The following is a 20,187-nucleotide window of genomic DNA, read 5'->3' on the forward strand; positions in this document are numbered from 1 at the left end:
TCTTCCTTCATCACCATAGGCTCTTGCTCATATGTTATTTCTTTAAATTCCTCTGTATCTGCCAATTCCTTTCTATATAATGACTCAGTATATTCCTTCCTGGCGAGCTCTGGTGGCCTAGTGGCAGGAAACTGCACTGCAATCCCAGAAGTGCGCGGTTCAAATCCACCAGATGCTCTGCTGAAGAAGGAAGAATAATCACCTCGGTTTGCATTAGATGATGTATATTTGTTTATGTGAATATATTTATGTATAGCAAAAATTCTTATGAAAATCTTTCACAGATTAATGAAAACTTAATGACTTTATATTTAAAATCTTAAAACTTCCTTTTTCACCATTAAGATAAAATTATTATTTATCCCATTGGAGCAAAGAATAATTAAAAGTCACAGTAATTTAGTGACATTACACTTGTTTTTGCGGTATAGGACCTGTTTTCATGGACTATCTGCTAGAATATAAAACTCAAAAGGAAATGAAATCATATGTTAAGGATGAGTGTATATTACATATCTTTGTAAAACATTTTTACAAACTCACCGTCTTCAAGTCAGAACTAGCTTATAGCTGACCCTTCAGATTTTTGGAGGCTATACATGGTGTGGAAGGAGATAACGTCTTTCTTCTCAAGAGCTGCTGTGGATTCAGCCTGCTGGAGAACTGCCAGAGGCATCATCTTTTGCTTATTGGTGAAATCCCCTATGGTCTATACCACCAGGGCTTCATTTTTTCAAAAATAAAGTCTAACTAGTTCAGACATTAGCAACATCTGTGTATGTATAATACACTTTGCAGTGCATCTTATTATCAAAACAGCTTATATACAAGAAAAGATTATATTTAAACATAAGCAATGGAAGTTGGTGTTGCCACTGTTTTATAGAATATAGTTAGAATAGAATTGTTTTATCTTACTTCTTTCTGTTGTTGTTGTGTACCCATAGCTGACCCTCCGGTGTGTTTTGAGAGGCAATTAAACACATAGGAGGAGATTGCCTGTCCTTCTCCTGTGGAGCAGCTGGTGGCCTCGAGCCTTGTCCCTTTGGGATTGCAGCACAGCTTCTTGCCTTTAAGCCACTAAGAGCTCTCTCTGTAGTAGTTTAAAAACTTGTATTTTGGTAACACTTTTGTATTTACTACTCCTATTTTCATTAATGTCTCAAGGGATAGATATTCATTGCTTCTGTAATATGTTATTGTTGTTGTTAAGTGCTGTTGAATTGCAGGCGACTCATAGCGACCCTATGAACAAAAGTCCTGGACATATAAAGAGTAAAATAATCTTCTGAAACAATCAGAATTGTTATATGTATTTATACATAGTGATATGTATTTAAAATGGATATGTCTTCAAGGGGGGAAAAAGATCAAAAGTACTTCCTTTTAGCAGTACTACTGTTGTTCTTTCTCTGGTTTTAGTTTTGATCCTGAGTGATGGCAGAGGATAGGGAGAGTGACACAGAAGAAAAAAAGGGTGGTAATTGAGCTCTTTGGGATTGGAATGTCTGGTAGTCTCAGAAGATAAAGCACAAGTGGCATAGTCTTCTTCTGAGACTTGAGCTGGAAATGCCTTTTCTATCTTAGAGCAAGATTTAGAATTTTCTTGTTATATCCTTTTAGACTTCTCCCCCATTATGTTTTTGCTTTGCTCCCCTTTTATTTTAAATTTTGGTCGCAGTGAATTTTATATGTTTAATTTTATACTTCTGTTAAGACAAATCTTTAGACCAGATGTCTGATACTTTTGGAAAAGAAAAATGTGAAAACTTTTCTTTATGAAAAATTATTTACATTAATGTCTAATTATTTGCCATTAAATTATGAATTATGCATCTTTAACACTTAGTTTTTTGGGAAAGTTTAACGATTTTTCTCAGGGTAGTAGTTTCACGTTCCAGGAAGTTCAGTGTCTATGAGAATTTAACCTTCTGTTCTACACTTAGCTCCCTTTTGGTCAAGATTCTTATGTAGAATCTTTGATCAAAATATTCAGTAATGGTGTGGGCACCATCCAGTTCTTCTGGTCTCATGGCAAAGAGGCAGTTGTTCGTGGATATAATGCACCACATAGTCCATGCCACCTTCCCTACACCTGATTGTCTTTCTCTTTTGCTCCAGATAGATAGAGACAAATTGTTATGCCTTGCATGGCCACTTGCAATCCCATGCACCATGCAGATAAGGAGATAATACAGAAACTATGCTGGTAATCTGGGATGCCCCATGTTACCCTGACCCTGAGCCTCCAAACTAAAATATGAAATCCTATGAGAGTTTTTGGATGTACTTAAGCAGATGCTTTTTTAATTTTTGTTAAACCTGTCACTTGGCTTCTGCCAATTCTACTCTTTATGGGTATACAACTTAGTGATAACTGTTGCAATAATTTCACAATAGAAGTCCCATTGTGCGTTCCTACTTGCCTTTGATTAAGGGATTCAGCTTCTCTACATTCTTGCATTCTTAAATTTTTTTTTTTGCATTCTTAAATTTTTATAAAATTAATTTCTATCCTAGTAGGAGTGAAATGCTTTCTCATTGTGATTTTGTTTTCCATTTCTTTGATCACTGATATGCTGAACATCATTTCATACATTTAATGGCCATTTGAGTGTCCTCTTTAGTGAAATGTATATTTAAGTCCTATCATTTTGTTGTAACTTTTCCTAACTAGAAATAGTGAAGAATTAGCAAGTAGATAATTTCCTGGTAGCAGCAGCTTTTTTGCTGTATATAGAGAATTGTCTTCTCTTACTTGCCTCTTGTTTAGAATCAACAAGACCTTGGGGAAGGGCCTTTCTATTTAAAGTTGGTTGTTAACTATATTTTGGAAGAACATTCTTCATAGTGGTACAGCATTCTTCTGTCAGTACCCTGTACTGAGGTAACTTAGGGTTGCTGTGTTGGCTGAACTTTTTGTGATTGAGGTGTCAAATGCCATAATGGTTACCCATGGTGGACAGTGTTTGGTGCAGCTCCCAGTTTAAGACAGGTTTGGAAGTAGGATTGGCATCCACTTCCTTAAACAACATGCCTCTGGAAACTATGAACTTTGATAAATGTCGATAGTTACAGAGGGGCTTCAGACCTTTTGTTCATAGGATCGCTACAAGTCATGCTTGACTTGAAGGCAGTCAACAACAACAACAGGAGAATAGATAAGTGTTTTAAAAGCAAACTAGAATTTTGATTCCCAGTGAACATATATATTAACTATGTGATCTTGATATCCTTCTTTCCTCACCTGAAACCTAAAAATAAGGATACTTCTGGTGGCTCAGTGGTAAGGATATGTGCTGCCAACCCAAAAGTGGTGCTTATGTACTGGTGAGTTGGAACCGACCCACAGCTGACCTTCCAGCAGGTTTTCAGAGGCAGTTAAGCGCATAGGAGGATATTGTGCTCCTTCTCCTGTGGGACAGTTAGTGGGTTCAAACCACGTGCTTTTGGGATTGCTGTGCAGCTTCTTAACTAACCATTAGGTCACACAGTTTGAATTCACCAGCTGCTCCACAGGAGAAGGATGGACTATTCCCATACTATTAACTGTCTCTGAAAACCTGCTGGAGGGTCAGATACATAGATTGGTTCCAACTCAGTGGTTCTCAGCAACCTCTAGGTCTGTGCTCTGGTGTAGTCTGTAGGGGCTTGCCATCATAATCTAAAGGTGGTTCCTCTCTGGAGGTTCAAATCCACAGTGGCTCCTTGGGAGATGAGCAGCCTCGTCTGTCATTTACAGCCCCTGAAAACCTTTCAGAGGGTCAGCTGTGAGTTGATTCCTGCTGGATGGCGATGAGTTTGAATACCTCTGCTTGTTGTTAGTGATTTATACTAAATAAGTACCTGAGTCTTACAGTATAGGGGAGCCAGTTATATTTTCTACCACCTTATATCTCACACTCAAGAAAAGCTCACTCTCATTGAGTCGATTCCAGTTCGTAGTGAATCTCCCATTGAATTTCTGAGATTGCAAATTATAATGGGGAGATCACCCATTTTTCTCTGCTTGTCTGGGTTTGAGATGCTCTAGAGACAGATGTGCAGCTGCAGCCTTTCGGCTCGCCTCACAGCATACTCCGTGCTGCACCCTGGAGCGCCTCCACCATATCTCTACTACTGGCTGATTTCCTTGTTGAAAGATCCCATAGCAACCTTTGAAAAGCTTGTATTTATAATAATAAAATTAAAGGTGAAAAGAAGAAAGGAAAACAAAAACAAAACTGAGATGAATAGGGGAAAAAGAGCTCATATAAAGTGCTTTTTTTAGATAAATCAGTTCTTCAAGCTGGAAAGGAATTCTTTTGGCTTACAGGGTTGTTGTGGGTCAATGTTACACCTATAAAAACTTGGTTTTAACTGTCTGAATAAACTTTTTGCTCATCTGGATGAGTTTACATGTTTTCTAGTATGTCCAGTCTTTACCTGTTGTACTTTTTTCTTAAATTGTCAGTAAAGTGAAAGTATATAGCTATTTTTGCAGTGAATTGAGACATGACTTAAACATACTTCTGAAACTTTAATGGTTATTATGGCAGAATGCTGAGCTCCCGGCGCAGTAACTTGGCCCAGTGAGTCTCTGAGGAACTGCTTCTGTTGTTAGGTGGCAGCATGGAACTTTATGGCCTTTGTTGACTGTTTCATGTGATGTATTTTTACTGTTGCCAGTGTGGTAGTTTGGCAGTGGGAGTATGGCTACTTTGATACCCACTTTGTAAACTGCATTTCTGAGCCTATGGTTTTTAAGGTGTTTGAGAAATGTGTGTGTGAGAGAGGAGAGAGAATGACGTAATTACAAGAGTCCTTCAGTTCTTTGGTTTCAAGAAAGCCTTTCTAGTTTTAAAATTTTACAGTTGTAAAATGGAAACAAAAATCAAGCTTCAAAAAACTCACATTGATTGCCATGGAGTCAGAACTAACTTCAGTCTGACCCTATTGTGGATTTTCAAAGATTATAAAATGCACAGGAAGAGATAGCCTCTCTTTCTCCCATAGAGCTGCTGGTGGATTTGAACCAACAGAGAAGCACTGCCTTTAGATCAGCAGCACAACTCCCTACAGATTATGCCACCAGAGCCCTTTAAAATTTTGGTCTAAAATTAAGATTTATGAGATTGTATTGATGTAAACACATTTATAAAAGTGTGTCTAGTTTTCATATTTGCTATTGTGTAATAATTTGGTTTTAAAAAGCAGAATAAAGGTGTTGTTGTTATGTGCTGTGGAGTCTCTTACGACTCATAGTGACCCTATGTACAACAGCCCTAAACTCTGCTCTGTCCTGTGCCAATTGCACTGCCTCTGACACACCCATCCCGATTACGCCAGTCACTGAATCAGTCCACCTCGTAGAGGGTATTCCCCTCCTACGCTGTCCCTCCACCCTTCCAAGCATAATGTCCCTCTCCAAGGACCTGTCCCTCTTTACAACATGTCCAGGGTATGTCAGATGAAGCCCCAGGATCCTTACTTCCAAGGATTTTTTTGCTTTCTTTGCAGTCCAATCCAAATTTTGTTTCCTTTTTTTTGTTTGACTACTATATTTTGTTAAAGTCTCTTTACTTTCTAATAATAGCATAAGGCTTATATCTTTCCCAGAAATATTATAAATTTATAGCACATAATGGAAATATTAAAAATGTTCATCCGTGTGTCCAACTATTCTCTCCACCCCAAAATGGAGTACTTTGTCTTTTGTTTGCAGATTACTTTAGCTAGTGAAGTTTCTGTTATTTATTTAAAGGTTCACTTTTATTTCACTTAATTTCGTAGGTGAATTTTGTGATAAGTATGACTTTATTATTACGATTTGAAATTTATATGCAAAAAATGTTTTATTTGTTATGTTGTATCTCTTTTTTTTCAGGCCCAATGATGCATCAACAGCCTCCTTCACAACAGTATAATATGCCACAGGGAGGTGGGCAGCATTACCAGGGACAGCAGCCTCCAATGGGAATGATGGGTCAAGTTAATCAAGGCAATCACATGATGGGTCAGAGGCAGATTCCTCCTTATAGACCACCTCAACAGGGTAAGGCGACCTTTTAAAGCATTTCCTGGTTATTGCACATAAGGACATTTGAAAGCCTTTAAATTTTAAGAAACTTTGTTTTGAAAAATGCTTAGGCAAAGTTGGGGTTTTTCTCCTCTTGATTTTCCCTAATCCCTCATACATGTAATAAATGTGGTAGGTCCAAAGGGTCATGTAGTAATTAGGAACTTGAAGTTAGAGATAGATTTCTTTTAGCTATCCTTTCCTGAGATGAAGACATACAATTTTATGTTAAAAGCTCACATAATTTTTGTAGGAAAGAACTGTTTTTGAGAACATACTAAATAAGTGGTCATGAGCAAATCTAATTTTATTTCACACTAATGCCAAAATAAATGAAAAGGAAATGACTTTTCTACTAGTTGAACGTCTAACATTTTAGTGATGTTTTTCTGTAATGGTATTGCTTAGTATTAGTATTGCATGCATGGTATTTACATTAATTGTAGTGAAATATGTGTGTGAAGATACATGTATATGTTTGACTGTGTATAAGAATAGTTGAAAGTATCTGAAATACCAGAGAATGGAAGGGGAATCTATAGCTGAGAAATAATTTCTCATAAAATCAGATTAGAAAGCAAGCCTTTGATGACTTAGAGAACAAATTATTTACATCTTGACTGGTTGTGGTTTTTCAGGCCCACCACAGCAGTACTCAGGCCAGGAAGACTATTATGGGGACCAATACAGTCATGGTGGACAAGGTCCTCCAGAAGGCATGAACCAGCAATATTACCCTGATGGTAATCTCTCCTAATGTTAACTTTCCCATTTTCTATCCCTGCCCAATATTAATGGAGATAGCTATTCAAAACTTTTTAAGGGGATGAAGAAACTAACAGTCTGTTTCTTCTGGTAGAAACAACTTTATGTAATCCAAAGTAATAATAGTGTTTAGTTTATAAAATAAAGTATAATTTTTTGGTAGCTATTCCATGTTAGTACCATCAGGAATTGCTTTCTGTCATTAGAATCCTTTCTTATGTAAAATAAGACCCTTCTACTCAGAATTATTAATTTCAACTAAAGCACATATCATTGATTTACTTTTTAAAATAATCACTATTTATTGATAAATTGTTTACATACCATAAAATCTTCCCATTGTTTTACACTTATGCATCTGTAACTATAGAGATAATATATAATTCTTAGACACTCTGTACCTCCCAAAGAAAAATGGTTTATATACATTAACTATTTGAGAACAATATTGGCAGCTAAATGATAATGTAGCTTTTATAGATTAAGTAGGATAGGAAAGATACCTAGAAACTCTAATACTTTGTTTTTCTGACTACTTTTTAGTGAGAATGACGTGTAAAAAACTTGTTCAGTAAAGATGTACATATTAATATGTACTGCAATAGGCTCAAGTATGTCAGAAATTATGAGGATGACAGGGTAGGATAGGATAGGATAGGGTTCACATCTGTTGTTCGTAGGATTGCTTTGAGTTTTACTACATTCGATGGCACCCCACAATAGCAGTAAACAATGACAGTCTAGTAAAATATTGAACAGATAACTATTCAAACATACCAAACTTTTGAGATGTGATTATTCACTTTACAGAGTGACTCATGCTGTTATATGGAAGGATTTATTAAAAGCTTTATTAAAAGTTGTATATTTACTTGACAGAGGAACTTGGGAAACTGAGACTTAAAGCTAAAGAGTTGGGAGTCATTGGTTAGAAAGAAGCTGATGTAAGCCAGGAGGATGTAATTTGATGTATGTAAGATAACATTTTGCATGCCATTTTTAGTAAAGCCCTTAAGAATAAAGGCACTTCAGTATTAAAACCATTGGTTTTTACTGCAGAGCCTCTTGATTATACAGGCAAAGCAGCCACTCACCTGTAAAAAGTCAATGTCTTTGCACACAGTAAATATTTTCGTGATAGAGATGATATATAGGGATACTTCTGATTAGAAAATGATGTATTTTCCCCCTCACAGATGTTCTTGAACGGAATTATTCAGAATGTTGTTTTTTTTCTTTTTATTGTCTCTTATTATATACATACAATTTAGATTTGCATTTAATTAGAGACTAATTGTAGTAGACTATAGATCTTTTAAAGAGCTGAAATATACTTCATTAAATTATGTGTAGTATAGTAAGTCTGAAAACAAAAGGATCGTTTAATTTTTAAAATGTATTTTAAGTAATTAACATAAACTTGACATTGATATTTTAGTTCTCTTTCTTAAACCATGGTATTTTTATTGTTATTAGTATAACTGTTTTATTAACAGTAGACATATTACTTTTCTAAATATCATAACTATAAAGTTATTTCATTCTAATCAAGGATTACTAATTTGAATGTCGTTTTGCATAGCTGTTAATGGCATTCATGTTACATATTCATTACATTTACATCAAGTAATTTATTAAATAACATTGAGGGTTTTTTTCCTCATTATGTCTTGGTATTTATTTGAGTAAATATGTAGGATTTCTTCCTTTAGAATTTTCCTAAAATTAGTTCATTCACATTTTAGCTAATCAAAAGATTATTTCCTGTATTTTCTTTGTGAAATGAAACGAAAAATTGTTGTTATTGTGCTAGAGTCGTTTGTGACTCACAGTGACACTGTGTAAAACAGTCCTAAATCCTACTCTGTCCTGTGCCAATCTCACTGGCTCCAACACACCCACCCCTATTACTCCAATCACTGAATGAGTCTACCTCACAGAGGTCTTCCTCTCCTGTGCTGTCCCACCACCCTTCGAAGCGTGACATCCCTCTCCAAGGACTGGTCCCTCCCTGCAACATGCCCAAAGTATGTCAGACGAAGCTTCAGAATCCTTGCAGCCTGGTTTAACCCTCTGCAGGATAAGAAAGTAATTATTTTTTGTTAGTCTAGACATCTTGCAGACAAAGTGTATTGTCCCTTAAAAACAACATTTAAACAAACAAACAAAACACTAAAAAAACCCCATACTGCTGTAGAATCAATTCCAACTTCTATTTCCCCCTCCGGTTGGGTTTACAAAGCTATAAATCTTTAAGAGAGGAGAGTGTCCACCTTTATTCCGTGGAATCGAAACACCAGCCCTTAGGTTGGCTGCCTGACACATTATGCACTACTCAAACAAGGCTCCTTAAAACAACATATAGGTAATGGCTGTGTATGGAGTTATGAAACTAAAAAGGTATATTCTAACACTTAAATAGCATTAATTTTAATAGAATTGTATGCTTATGATATTTAGAAATATTTCCTAAAGATATAAACTGACAACACTAAATAATTCTTGCATCTGAGAATACTTTGAGATACATGTACTTTATGCAGGTAAATAGAATGTGGAAAATGTGTTTCAGTTTCTTTCAGGGGAAAAAAACTTATGGAGCTCTTTTATATTTTGCATTGTTTTTAGCATATGCTGTGGAATTGGAGATCAGCAGAACAGGTGTTTGACAAAATATGATAATTGCTTCCTTTGTTCATTCTAATTTAATTCAAGTTATTTACATGTGAAAGGCCTAAATGCTTTCATTCTTCTTTTTTTTAAAAAAATGAAAGATAAAGGTTTTTTCCCTTCAATGAAGATTATTATAGTTAAGGCAATAAGTGTAATGTTTCTAATACTACTGCTTTTTGCTTTTTGAAAAAAAATTTTGCAAGTCATTCGCAATATGAAAACAATCACATTGGTAAATATTTGGCAAATGCAATTGCAAATATTTTTTTATGTATTTCTAGATCATTTTCTTTCTTTTTTTTTCTTTTCAATTTTATCTGAAAGTTTAACTATTTTTAGGGTTTCACTCAGTGGCCATTAACGTTTCTTCCTGTCTCTTGTCGAATTGATGTAGGTCATAATGATTACGGTTATCAGCAACCGTCGTATCCTGAACAAGGCTACGATAGGCCTTATGAGGATTCCTCACAACATTACTACGAAGGAGGTATCTATATACCTTCACACATATACACACACTTGTCCCCCTCTACAGGACCCAGAATTCTTGTATAAGTCAACTTCTACCCGTGCAAAGCTCTTGTAGAATAATAGCTGGCTGTCTTGAAAGTTGTAGGGAGTCCAGAAAAATCAAAATAATTTCCTTACAAATCTTCAAAATGTATAACTATGACTTGTCATTTCTAACAACAGTAAAAGACTAAAACATTTAAAAATAATCTCCCTTAAAAAAATTTCTCTTTGAACATAAGTCCATCAATCCAATTTTTTTCTTGTGTGTGTTTACATATATAATTTTACATGTAAGTATAGTGGCTTTAGGAAACAGCTTGCTGATCTTGTGTAGCTAGTGTCTGCTCTTGTAGCTGTCTTTAATTTTGTCTTTTTTATTTTATTTAGCATAGTCATGATCTTATGACTGTGATGCTCCAGTAAATGTAATGCTCGTATGGCAGAGACGCTGAAAATGCTGCAGTTCAACCTTGCAAAATTGGCTTTAACTGCAGTTTGTTTGGCCGAAATCCTTCTGTTTGGTTTGAGTTTTTTTCCCTTTGTTTTGTTAACCTTTAAAAATCAATATGGCATTTCATTTTGTTCTTGTGTTGTTGGCTGTGCATTTTAGAAGAAAAAGAATGAATTCCACAAATTCCACAGTCTTTTTTTTTTCTTCCCTCTTCTCCAATTACCCTGTAGGAAATTCTCAGTATGGCCAACAGCAGGATGCTTATCAAGGACCACCACCACAGCAGGGATACCCCCCGCAGCAGCAGCAGTACCCGGGGCAGCAGGCCTATCCAGGGCAGCAGCAGGGCTATGGTAAGTAGCTTACTGCAATTTGTTGCTGTCAAAATTGGAACATTTGCAATTTTGAAATATTGATATGTAACATTTCTTTATCTAAGGATTATAATTTTTGAAAGTTATCAGTTTTAGTTTAGTCTGCTTTTTATTCGTGTTTGTTACAAATATTGCTGTTAAAATAAAATAGTATGTTTAAAAAGAGCCATGAACTGGGTATGATTCATTGTCCAAGTCCAGAGGTAAGATCTGTATTTCTTTAAAAAAATAAACTAATAAAAAAATGCTCTCAAACGTGCTCTCAAATTCTCAAAAACATTCATTACCCACCAGTACTTTTGTTGGTGCTTAGAAGACTGAATTTGGATGATTATTAGCCATATCTACATAATCTACTTAACCTAGTTGTTTCTAAAACTAATTGCTATCACTGTGAAAAGAAGGTTGATTTTTTTTAAATTACAAATTAAAAAAATCCATTCAGAAAGCATGGTTTTTGTCATTTCCAGTTCAGGAATGTTATATATGTCCATAATACTGCAGGGCTATTACTGCAGTTACATTTCTAGCAGAGTTTAGGAAAAGTGTAACTATATTTGCCTGTTCTATACTCACTATACTGTCTACCACCTGAACATCTGACTTTATTTTAAGATAATTTTTTAAAAAGAGTCTGGAATAAAGAGGTGTTGAGGACATTGTATCAGTCTCAGATTTCAAGTGGTTATAGGCTGTGCAGGTACAGGAAATGCTGTTGGAGATAATAGAGAAATAGCTCCTTTTATTAATGCTGACTTTTGCTGGTTTGGCCTTTTTTTTAAAAAAAAAATATCAGTAATGTCTTATTTTTTTACTAGTTTAAGCTCTGCGGTGATTGTCTTGTCTACCTATGATAGCAAATACAGGAAACACGGTTAGGCTGACGTTCTCTTGCTTCTTCAGGACACGCATAGAAACTAAGCCAAATGTTTTCCCAAAAGTCCTCCTTATGTAATTACAGATACTGTTTTAGGAATACTTTGGATTTGTTTGTTTGTTTTTCACCATGGATTTTCTAAATTTTCACTCTTAAATATCATTGCTGTTTCGTAACTATTGAGTATTTGTGCTTTAAATAAGCACAGTGTTTTGTTTTTGTTGTCTTTGCCAAAAATGGATCTTATGTGACCAAATCAGCAAATTCATTTTGATAAGAGAACTATTATTTTCAGTGGGGAAATTTTTTTTTTTCTTCAGTTTTTTGTGTGAACAGTTAAATGAGGCAGGAATCATAAAGTAGGGTTGTTTCCAATTTGCTTCTTCATAGATTTCAGTTTGTTGACTCACCTATCAACTGAAAATGTGAAATTTAACAAGTAGACTGATAAAATTTATTTAAGTTTGAAAATGTATTATCTTGTTTTGATTGTCATTGTAATCAGTGTTTTTATATCTGTATTTTAATATACAGTTTGTATGTGCTAAATAATTCTTTATTATATAGGTAATAATAGATTTGATAAACAAATACATCTATTTGATAAAAAACATCAGTCTTGCCATCTCTGGAGCGTGAAATTATTACATTTTCAGGTTAATGTGAAAAAAAATCATTGCTACTAGATTATAACATTTGAATTGAGGAGACTTCCCCTGCCAGTACATCCTTAACGTTTAGATTCCATTTTAAATTATTATGATAATAAGATTCTTTAGTAATTGCAAATGTAAATCTCACTGACTCTCAAACTCTTAACTAAAATTATTTCAGTATTTTCATTTGCATCTGCTTCTTCTTGCCTTTCCCCTCCCCTCATGTTTATACTGATTAGCTTTCTTTGTAGAGGTATAGATGAATTTTCTTATTATGGAGTTAGCCTGCTTTATACCTCTTACTGCTTTGCAGTACAAATTTTTAATGGCTAAGTAATAGCACAATAGTTAGATTGAGTTAAAGCATCTGGTAAGTGGTAGTGACATTACAGTATTTCCGTTCTTCTCATACCCATGAAATTTATCCCAGAAAACACTGATAAAGTCAGGGTATCAAGATAGCTTTTTTAACATTTACATATAAAAAAATATAGTAACATGTAGCTTTAAACCCTTTTCCAGGATTCTAGTGACCTACTGCGTTTTTTAGCCTGACTTTTTTTTATGTTAACTATTTTGCAGGGCCTTCACAAGGTGGTCCAGGTCCTCAGTATCCCAACTACTCGCAGGGACAGGGTCAGCAGTATGGGGGGTACAGACCAACACAGCCTGGACCACCACAGGCACCTCAACAGAGGCCTTATGGATATGACCAGGTAAGTTATTTGTCTGTGAGACTGCCTCCTTGCTAGTTCACTTTGGATTATTTTCACTGATGACTCATTTACCTTTCTTGTCATGATACTAAGGTCTTTCTTGTCATGATACTAAGCTATTCCAAGTGTCATTCCTTCTTCTAATGCCCCTAATTCTTGAATTTTTGTCACATGTTTTGCTGAAGTATGTACCTTTGCGTATTGAGATGTGGTGGTCATCCTGTGTCAGTACTCTTATTAGCTCTTCCCTTCATTTCATCATGTCTACCCCACGTCCTTCACCTCTCTGATAGCCCATCTTTTTAAAGTCATACTTTATACCTGTTTTGTTAACCTCTTCCATACACATATCCATTATCTCAAAGTATTACAAAGTTTTCATCTCTATTCTCTTTTCTCCAAAATTTAGAGCCCTATCTCATCCTAAAATGACTGTATTTTTCTCAGATTTTAGTGCTCATTCAAGTACCTTCTTTTCTTCACTAAACTTACAAACCCAACTGTCATTGAGTCAGTTCCACCTCATGGAGACCTTCTGTCAAATGCTTAGTGCTGTGAGTCTTCACTTGAATGGCTGACCTTTCAGTATGTAAAGCAGATTAACCCATGACACTACCAGTGCTCCATAGTCTGTAACACAGGATTTGTTTTATGAATTCTGTCATCATACTTTGAATTATAATGGAAAATACTTATGTTGACAATTCTTTTAGGCTGACTTCAGATTTATCTAGCTAGAGGCTTTCTGCTCTGAGTGATCTATTTATTACTAAAGCTCTGAGAGAGGTTATTTTGATATGAAAGTAGTTTTGATTTCTAAGTTCGATTTCAGGGCCAAATGAGAGAGTCTTTACTGAGGAACAACTCACGTGCAGCACTAAGCAGAATTTGAATTGTGAGGAGTTCTTTTATACATCTTCTCTCCTTCTCGCAAGGCTTTTCCTCCCTCTCCTTGCACAGACTTCTTGAGTGATAAAGATAAAAGGCATACAAGAGACTCACAGCAGTAGGTTAAGGAAAAATTAATACAGACTTTAAAAATTGACTAGGACAAAGTCAAACAAAGGCTCAAGTAGAGAGTTTATCTGAAGTTTTGAAAAATAAATCTTGTGTACTATCAAGTTGGAACCAATTCATAGCTGACCCTCAGCAGGTTTTCAGAGGCAGTTAATCACCCATGCTTCTCCCACAGAGCAGTAGATGGATTTATGTCACATACCTTTTGATTGCAACACATCATCTTAACTCTAAGCCACCAGAGCTCCCTAGTTTAGTCTTGACTGCGGAGTGTTTAAGGAGAGGATTCCTTGATCAGATAAAACATAGGCACATTGTAAAGTCCACAAAATAACTTTTTAAAGAAATGAGATTTTTTTGGTCATTCATTCTCTTCACTTAAAAAATACTTATTTATGTATTCTGAGTATTATATCCTGAATGAATGAAATAGACATTATCCTTATGATTTAGGGAATCAACTCTTGATTTTAATTAACTTTAGCATTTGTTACATACTCCTTTTTCATTCCATTTCAGCATCTCACCTTGGATCTCTTGCCGTTCTCTCAACTTTAACAGGTTGTGGACTAACTTGACTATTTTTCTTCCCTAAACTATTTCTAAATTGCCAACTCATTAAGCAAATGTTTATTGAGCAGCAGTTTACACCAAGTACCATGCTAACTGGAATTGAAGATATAAGATTGACATAAACTCTGCCTTTCTGAACTCAGCATGAGGATACTAAGTGAAGAGAAGATTATAAGCAATGAATGAATGAATAGAAACCCAATGTTTCTGTAAACCTTCAAAATAAAAAAAGGAAGAATTTATAAACAAACAAAACAAGAGAAATAGATGTTAAACAGCAACAATAAAAGAAGGTACTCATCAATAACCTACAATATGCAGAAAACATACTTTGCTTGCTGTAAGTAAAGTGGATTTGAAGTACTTAGTGGTAAAAAAAAAGGACCCCCCGCCTCAACCTTCAGTATGGAATATACTAAAAATCTTAAGAAAAAAAAAGTTTGATAATTACTTGAATGAGAAAATGTAAACATTGTGCCGAAGGACACTCTTAAATCATATTGTTTTGGTTTGTTGTTATGTGCCATTGACACTAACAGTCTTAAACCCTGCTCTATCTCTTTCTAATCTTATTGTTTCCAACACGCCCATCTCCATTACCCCAGTGACCGAATCAATCCATCTCATCAAGGGTCGTCTTCTCCTGCGCTGTCCCTCCACCCAAACATGATGTCCCTCTCCAAAGACTGATCCCGCCTTGCAGCATGTCCAAAGTATGTCAGATGAAGCTTCAGAATCCCTGCCTCCAAGGACCAGCCTGGCTTCACCCTCTCCAGGACAAACTTGTTTGTTCTCCTAGCAGTCCATAGTATATTCAATACTTATTCAATACTTCTCCAGCACCACAGCTCAAAGGCATCAACTCTCCTTCTATCATCCCTAATCATTGTCCAGCTTTCTAATGCATAGCAAGTAATTGCAAAAACCATGGACTGGATCAGGCGTTCCTTAGTCTCCAGACTGACATCGTTGCTCTTCGGTACTTTGGAGAGGACAGAAGACTTTCCCAATGCAATTAATCTTTTAATTTCCTGGCTGCTGACACCAGGAGTGTTGACGGTAGAGCCAAGCAAACTGAAGCTGTCAACAATCTCAGTCTCTTCATCATACATCATGATACTGCCAATTGGCCCAGTAGTGCGAATCTTTGTTTTCTTGATGTTGAGCTTCAATCCATATTGAAGGTTGCAGTCCTTGACCTTCTGCAACAAGCACTTCCAGTCCTCCTCAGTTTCACCAAGCAAGGTTGTGTCATCTACACAATGCAGATTGTTGATGCTTCTATCTTCAATCTTGATGCCATACTTCTCCTCAAAGAGCCCAGCCTCCCAGATAATCTGTTCTGCATATGGATTGAAAATGTATGGTGTACATCCCTGGTGTACACCCTTCCCAATTTTGAACCATGCAGTGTTTCCTTGCTCTGTTAGGACGATTGCCTCTTGGTCCAGGTATAGGTTTCGCATAAGTACAATGAAGTGTTCTGGGATTGCCATTCTTCTCAGAGTCAGCCACAGTTTGTTATGATCCACACAAACACCTTTTCATAGTCAGTGAAACATAGATAGATGTTCCTCTGGTACGCTCTGCTTTCAGCTAAGATCCATATCCCTAGTGCTGAAGAACAAATTTAAACCATATTAAGAGAAAAATATATTCATAGAGATGTATTAAATGAGTGTTAGAGCCTAAGAATAAGTAGGTTTTAGCCAGGTAGGAATGAAAGAAGGAAGAGTAATTCATTCAGCAAAGCGTTCACAAGGGTTGGCAATAAGAGATCTGTTTACTTAACACAGAAGTCTAGGGAGAAGAGGCAAGAATGGAAAGAGATGTTAGGGTTAGATTTATTAGATTTATAAGACTCTTTTTAATCTTATTTTAAGAGTCTTGGCTTTATCCTGACATCAGTGTAGAGCCCCTGCACTGTTGTTAAATGATGTGTGAAATACCTGTTGGTGACTAACATTTAGTAGATGTGATTAGATACTTGATTTCATTCTCTTCTCATCGTCATTTTATTAAATCTAATCCCTAAAATTATCTGGAATTTGGAACTATAGATTGACTGTTGCCTGTCTATCTCCCTTTACTAGAAAAGGAGAGGGCTGATTTATTTACTTGTATGTCAGTAGTCTTCCCACATAGATCCTATGTATGCTGTTTCACACACACTTATTGATTTCTTTATTTTAGGGAAACTATGTTGAAGTGATGGGAAAATCAATGTAAACATAAAAAATTTCTTTGTAATTGTGTTTTTTTGAGAATGTATACAGCATACACCAGTTCAACAACTTCAGCTTGTACAATTCACTGACATTGATTACATTCTTTGTAACCATTCTTGCCTCCTTTTCTGACCTGTTCCTCCCCCACTAACAGAAATTCACTGCTACCTAAGGTTCCTTTTAATCTTAAGATCATAATGCTTAAAAAGCAATCCTTTTTAACTAGTTAAGCTAAACTAGTTTAATTTTTAAAAAGACTTCTGGGGATATTTTTGGTTTAATATTTTAGGATGCCCTCAGGACAGTAGTTTTTGGGAATTCATACCAATATAATTTCCTAAATCCAATGGTAGCAATAATATTTATAGTCTTGGTTGGGCAGTCTTGTAATGGTGGGCAGGATAAATGAAAAGTGTGGGGCATTACTGATAAAGTCAGTTTTATTAGAAGGTTGCTTGATTCTTCTAGTTGTTCAGGCCAAAATCTCAGTCATTCTTGACTATGTTCTTTTCTTGGGAATCAGACATTCAATAAATAATCAGTACTTTTCCCTCAAAATAGATCCTGAATCTAACTCCAGTCTTCTGATTTAACTAAGTCAGTGACACTGCTTATCACTCATCTATGCAATTGCAATGTCCTCTTGACCCTCCCTGCTTTTGTCTTAGCTTCTCTGCATATTTTTGACTTAAGACTCTCATCTTTTAAAAACCTTTGTTAAGGTTGATTTTTGTTGTTTGTTGTTGAGTACCACTGAGTCTGAACCAAGCCATAGTTGATCCTCCAGCTGGTTTTCAGAGACATTTGATCACATGGGAGTAAGGAGATCACACATTCTTTCCCCGTGAAGCAGCTGGTGGATTTGAACTGCATGCCTTCGGGATTGCAGGGCGTAATGTCTCTATTGAGGAAAGTACGATTTCCCCTTTTTAATTTTAGTCCCATATTCCATGACTACACTTACAAATTTTGTTTTTAACTTTTTGTTGTGGTGTGAATGAAAATTTACAGAGCAAATTGATTTTCTGTTCCATGGTTGATACTGTTTTTTTGTTTTGTGTCATTGAGTATAGTCTCCACATTGTAGTAGCACTCTGCTCAGATCTTCCTTGTTTCCCACATGCATTCTCTCTCAGTCGACCTTGTGCACTTGACCTTGGGGGGATGCTGCTCTTTTGATATCATACACCAGATTGTTCTGAGGGGTGTGGAACTTCCTGGTGAATTGTTCCACTGAAAGTTGAGCCTCAAGGCTTCTCCCTTGAACCAATAAGCCTGTTGGGTTTTTTGTGTGTGTGTGTTTTTTTTAAATGATTTTGAGTTTTATTGCCCCTTTACCCTTAACTATCAGAGCCCTTTCTATTTAATTCCTTTTAAAAAGAGCTCTTACGTGGTACCCAGACACCATCTAGCTTTTCTGTCTCAAACTTACAGAGACAGAAATTCACATTGTCTATTAGTTCTCTGGACTAATGTTTTTTCTTTTCCTCATTATTCTTAGCTTCAAGCAGGGATAGACCCATAGTTATACTTCTGATGGCTGCTTGTAAGCTTTTAGGACCCCAGTCATTTCTCACCATTCTCTAAGATGTTTGTTTTGGGTAAGAGGTTTTAATAATTTTGCTTCCTGTTTGCTCTACTATGTAAAACTTTCTGTGTATAATATCCGTGTGTGTGTGTGTGTGTGTGTGTGTGTGTGTGTAAATAGATCTATGCATATGTAGAAATACTGCCTGCCAAACTTGTGGTCCATGAGTACAGTCTGATTGACCTACTTGTACCTTCTCATCTTGCCTATCTTTCTATGTATCCACTAACAGATTAACGTCTGTTATTACTAGTAGTGGAAAATTAGGTCTGTAATATTTACCTTTGTTGTCTGTATCTCTTATGTACTTTTCCTTTGTCTTCCTTTTCCCTAGTAATACTGTGCTAATAACTCCCTTTTTGTATATTATTCTCCCCTTCATGCAATTAATTGGGTCTTTTCTGGTATTATATGTCACTATTCAGATAGTGATTTCCTGACCTTTCTTCTCTTATTCCTAGAAACCATCAAAGACTATTTCTGTGTGTAAAAGTTGTCCTTTTATCATTGACTAATTTTCACTCAGTATTTTCTGTGTTCATCCGTGAGGTGTTTGGCCCATTCATTATTCTCTAATGCTGCGTAGTATTTCATTATATGCGTATACGGTAGTTTGTTTATCCCTTCATTTGTTAATAGGCAGATGGTTACTGCAGTGAACATGGGTGTGCGTGTGTGTATCTATTCTTGTCAGGCTCTCATATTTTTAGTATCACTGGATCAAATGATATTTTCACTTCCAGTGTTTTAAGGTAGAGCCCTAAAATTTTCCATAAAAATTACATGCACATTTACAGTTGACTGTAAAATGCAGTAAGTGTAAGTTCTAGTCTTTCCATGTCTTTCCAGAATTGATTGTTTCCCATCTTATTGAACATTGCTGGGATTGCTGAGATGAGGTCTCATTGCTGTTGTGAACAGCCTGAAATACAAGAGAGGTGGTGAGGCTGGTGTAGATTTGACAGGTTTCATTCTGTACTACTGTGGGTTCCTGTGAGTCGGAGTCAAATCATGGGCATCTAAAAACAGTATTGGCTTATGGTCATGATTAATTTTTATGTTTGTTGGCCTTCTGAATGCCAAAACTTTCATTAAAGTTTTTGTCCATTTTTCTGTTGGATGATTTGTCCTTGCCTTGTTGAAGTATTGGTACATTTTCTGTACATTTTAAAGATTAGTCCCTGGTTGGCTATGTTGTGACCAAAATAGTTCTCATTGTTTTTACTCCTGTAGAAAAGTCTTTTGATAAATTTAAGGATTTAATTTTTATTTATTTAAAAACTTTTTTATTATAATTTTAACGAAAATTTACAGAAAGGTTGGTTTTTTGTTCATTCATGGTTGCACGTTTTCCTCCCTCCATCCTTTCTCCTCCCTCTACTTTGCAGTGCGCCAGATTGTTGTCTTAAATCTAACACCTAATCATATATTCCTTACAGACAGTTCATTTTTAGATGGTCTCAATTTATCTAGTCTGTTATGTCTATTTTTGGTTATATTTAATTATCTATTTATCCATAAATTGGGTCCCCTAAATTTGCCTCTATTTTTTCATTGGTGATCTTTTAAATTTTGTTGTTGTTATGTGCCATCAAATCGTTTGCAACTCATAGCGACCCTATGTACAAGAGCTCTAAACGCCTATGCCAACCTAGCCATCACAAATGAAGTTATTCCCACCGCTCCAGTCACAGAATC

General features: G+C 35.8%; 1 protein-coding gene across 3 annotated transcripts in view; it reads left to right on the forward strand.

Moving 5' to 3' along the window:
- Positions 1–20,187, forward strand: part of SS18 (synovial sarcoma translocation, chromosome 18) — a 110,521-nt gene that overhangs the window by 71,936 nt on the left and 18,398 nt on the right. For 2 of the 3 annotated variants that reach the window (XM_006895035.1, XM_006895037.1), the window contains 5 exons: positions 5,867–6,034; positions 6,697–6,801; positions 9,891–9,983; positions 10,691–10,813; positions 12,950–13,083. In XM_006895035.1, the coding sequence (XP_006895097.1) occupies positions 5,867–6,034; positions 6,697–6,801; positions 9,891–9,983; positions 10,691–10,813; positions 12,950–13,083 (623 nt within the window). The remainder of the gene's footprint in view (positions 1–5,866; positions 6,035–6,696; positions 6,802–9,890; positions 9,984–10,690; positions 10,814–12,949; positions 13,084–20,187) is intronic. The other variant, XM_006895036.1, reaches the window with a different exon arrangement.

This window comes from Elephantulus edwardii, unplaced genomic scaffold (genome assembly GCF_000299155.1).
Source record: "Elephantulus edwardii isolate Elephantulus edwardi_28Jun2011 unplaced genomic scaffold, EleEdw1.0 scaffold00155, whole genome shotgun sequence".
NCBI lineage: Eukaryota > Metazoa > Chordata > Mammalia > Macroscelidea > Macroscelididae > Elephantulus > Elephantulus edwardii.